Raw genomic sequence first — 2,663 nt, forward strand, 5'->3', positions numbered from 1 at the left:
TCAAACAATTAACTATTTATTATAAAATCGAAAATCAAAAAATTGATTGAATTGAAATAAATGATAATAAATAATTTTCGAATAAATAATTGAAATAAAAGTTAATAAATGCGGAATAAGGGACGTGTATATTCACTTGTAAAATACTGCAATGAGATTCGCAGCGAAGGATGATATGATTGATGTGCGCCATTGACGTCTAGCCATCTCTTTGTAATTGTAGGCGGTCAGTTGTGCTTGGTCTTCATTTATGCCCATCGTAGTTAAAAGATTTTGCAAGCTGATGATGTCGCTGAAATAGAAGATACCCGCGGGTTCGTCCGACATCTCATCACGCGCTACATTCCTGATAAAAAAAAAATAATACCTCTGAATACTTTCCACATTTCTTTTTTCTTGTTAGATTACAAAGTGTAGTCTAATATCCAAACTTCAAGCGCTATCTTTTAGCGTCTTTCTTTTTACTGCATTCAGAATTCGCGGCTGTAATTTACACAAAAATCAACAAAAAAATCAAAATTACTTTATTTTGATTCTTAATGTCAATAAACAATCAAATTTCGTATCCAAAAATCATTTTGTCTTTTATGATGTCAAAATTGACTTGATGTGTTTCTTGGGAAGTGGACATTTACCTTCTTTAATTAATTTATAATCCTCGGATTTTATTGTTCGGATTTTGATCTCCAAAATGGAAAAAAAAATCGTTTTTTCAATTACGTTAACTTCAAACAAAAGTACATTAATTAAAAATCTAGTGAACTTGCGGATATGAGGAAATTTCAGAATGAATATTAGGATTAAGACATTTAAAAAAGATGTGATTATAGGCGAAACGTCTGGTAACTTGAAATAAGAAATTTGAGGACAGTTTTAAATAGAATTCTTATAATTAGCTGAGTATAGGAAACAAGACTCGTTATGTTGCAATACCAGAAGTGTCGCATCATGTCATGCAACAGAGGACAACCCAAACGAGTATTGATATCCCGCCCATAGCCCGCTTTGTAATAGTAGTCGAGATCCTCTCTGTACTCCAAAATGCGGAGTTCCTCTTTGCTGAAGACGGCGCACCAAGGTGAAAGTTCGGTGACGGACCAGGCCTTTTGGTATCGACACGCATCGTACATAGCATCGATTCTATCTGGAAATATTAGAGACCTTTTGAAAGTAGAGATTTTAAGCTTTAAACCTTCTTTTTTTTAATTTAAACTTCGTTCATTTTTAAAAAAGTTACAGCTGTTTGAATTCTGAAGTTCATAGCGCTATAAACTTTTGTTCCAACCCAACGTTTCTTTCTGTCAATGTAGATTGATTTTAATCACGGTTTAATTTACTCTTCATCTTTTTCTAATTCTTAGAATTAAAGATAAACTAAGAAAAAGATAAATTAAATGGTAAATTAAATCGAGATTAAAGTTAACCTATGTTAGTAGAGACGAGTTAAATTTAATTTGCTCTTTTTTCAACAATTTAATTTAACTTGTAACAGTACTGTGTTTATTGAACATAAATTAACAATAAACGACAATTAACGATTGTACGTACCAGCGGAAATATTGTACAGAAAACCGATTCGTCTGCTGACGTTTCTCAGGAGATTCTGAAACTCTGGTCCAGCATCAAATCTGCTGCGTTCCATATTTTCAAACGATCCCTCGTTTTCCTCATTTTTCCATACGCTACACGTTTTGTATGCCTGCGAGATTAATTAGATTAGACAGATTAAGATAAATTTCCATTTGCCACTATTATTATAGGAAATATTATAGAAATTATTTTAATACAGGAATTATGCAAGTATAATTCACAGAACAATATCAAATAATTTGATTTATGACATATTAGAATATTAGTGCAGTTTTTTGTATAATATTAAAAATATTACACAAAAATATGCATTAATATTTTATATAATATATCACAAATAAGATTAATTATTTTTAAATTAAAGTATATTTGTATCTAATGATAACAAATTTTAAAATTTTACATAGTTAAGCTTTATTTGTAAAGCTTGATTCTCTTATAGCGTATATAATTAAAACATACAGTAAGAAGGGTATCATTCAAGGAACTCTCTTCCGGCAATACGGCAGTTGTGCTTCCGAATAGTCCTTCCATAAAAGATGTCATGCTATTGCGAGTCTCGGTGGCACGGAACTGAAAATCAATCGTGTCCTATATCCTGGATTACTTCATGATTTGATCGATACTTATTGACATTTGCTTAATGGAATCTAGTTAATTAACGCTCACTTTAGACGATCTGTAATTTGCATTAGAATTTCAGAGAAAATTCTATTTATTATTAAATACGTCACGTAATGCGGAACATTCAAAAAATTAGAAAAACTTTGCTTAATGGGATTACATTTGCTTAATCTATTTAATTAATGTCCTTTAGACGATCTATAATTCGCGAGAATTTAAAATCAAATATTCTCTTAATTTTTAATTCAATTAATTAATTTTATTAATAAAATGTATCACTAAATGCCAAGTACATTTGAAGAATCAGAAACGTTTTGTTTAAAGAATTACACTTGCTTAATAGAATTTATTTAATTAATATAATTAATTAAATAATTATTAAATAATTATAAAAAACAGTTCTTCTTTTCTTATAAAACGTATCATTATGACACATTTATATACAAAGA

The 2,663-nt window shown here is 29.6% G+C and overlaps 1 protein-coding gene across 1 annotated transcript in view; it reads right to left on the bottom strand.

The window, feature by feature from the left end:
* LOC108690220 (multiple inositol polyphosphate phosphatase 1-like) overlaps positions 1–2,663 on the bottom strand; it is a 17,954-nt gene that overhangs the window by 1,041 nt on the left and 14,250 nt on the right. The window contains exons 5-8 of the mRNA XM_018197405.1: positions 2,053–2,163; positions 1,549–1,699; positions 934–1,144; positions 137–346 (exon numbers count right to left, since the gene is read on the bottom strand). Of these exons, the coding sequence (XP_018052894.1) occupies positions 137–346; positions 934–1,144; positions 1,549–1,699; positions 2,053–2,163 (683 nt within the window). The remainder of the gene's footprint in view (positions 1–136; positions 347–933; positions 1,145–1,548; positions 1,700–2,052; positions 2,164–2,663) is intronic.

The sequence above is a fragment of the Atta colombica genome, unplaced genomic scaffold (assembly GCF_001594045.1).
Source record: "Atta colombica isolate Treedump-2 unplaced genomic scaffold, Acol1.0 scaffold30, whole genome shotgun sequence".
NCBI lineage: Eukaryota > Metazoa > Arthropoda > Insecta > Hymenoptera > Formicidae > Atta > Atta colombica.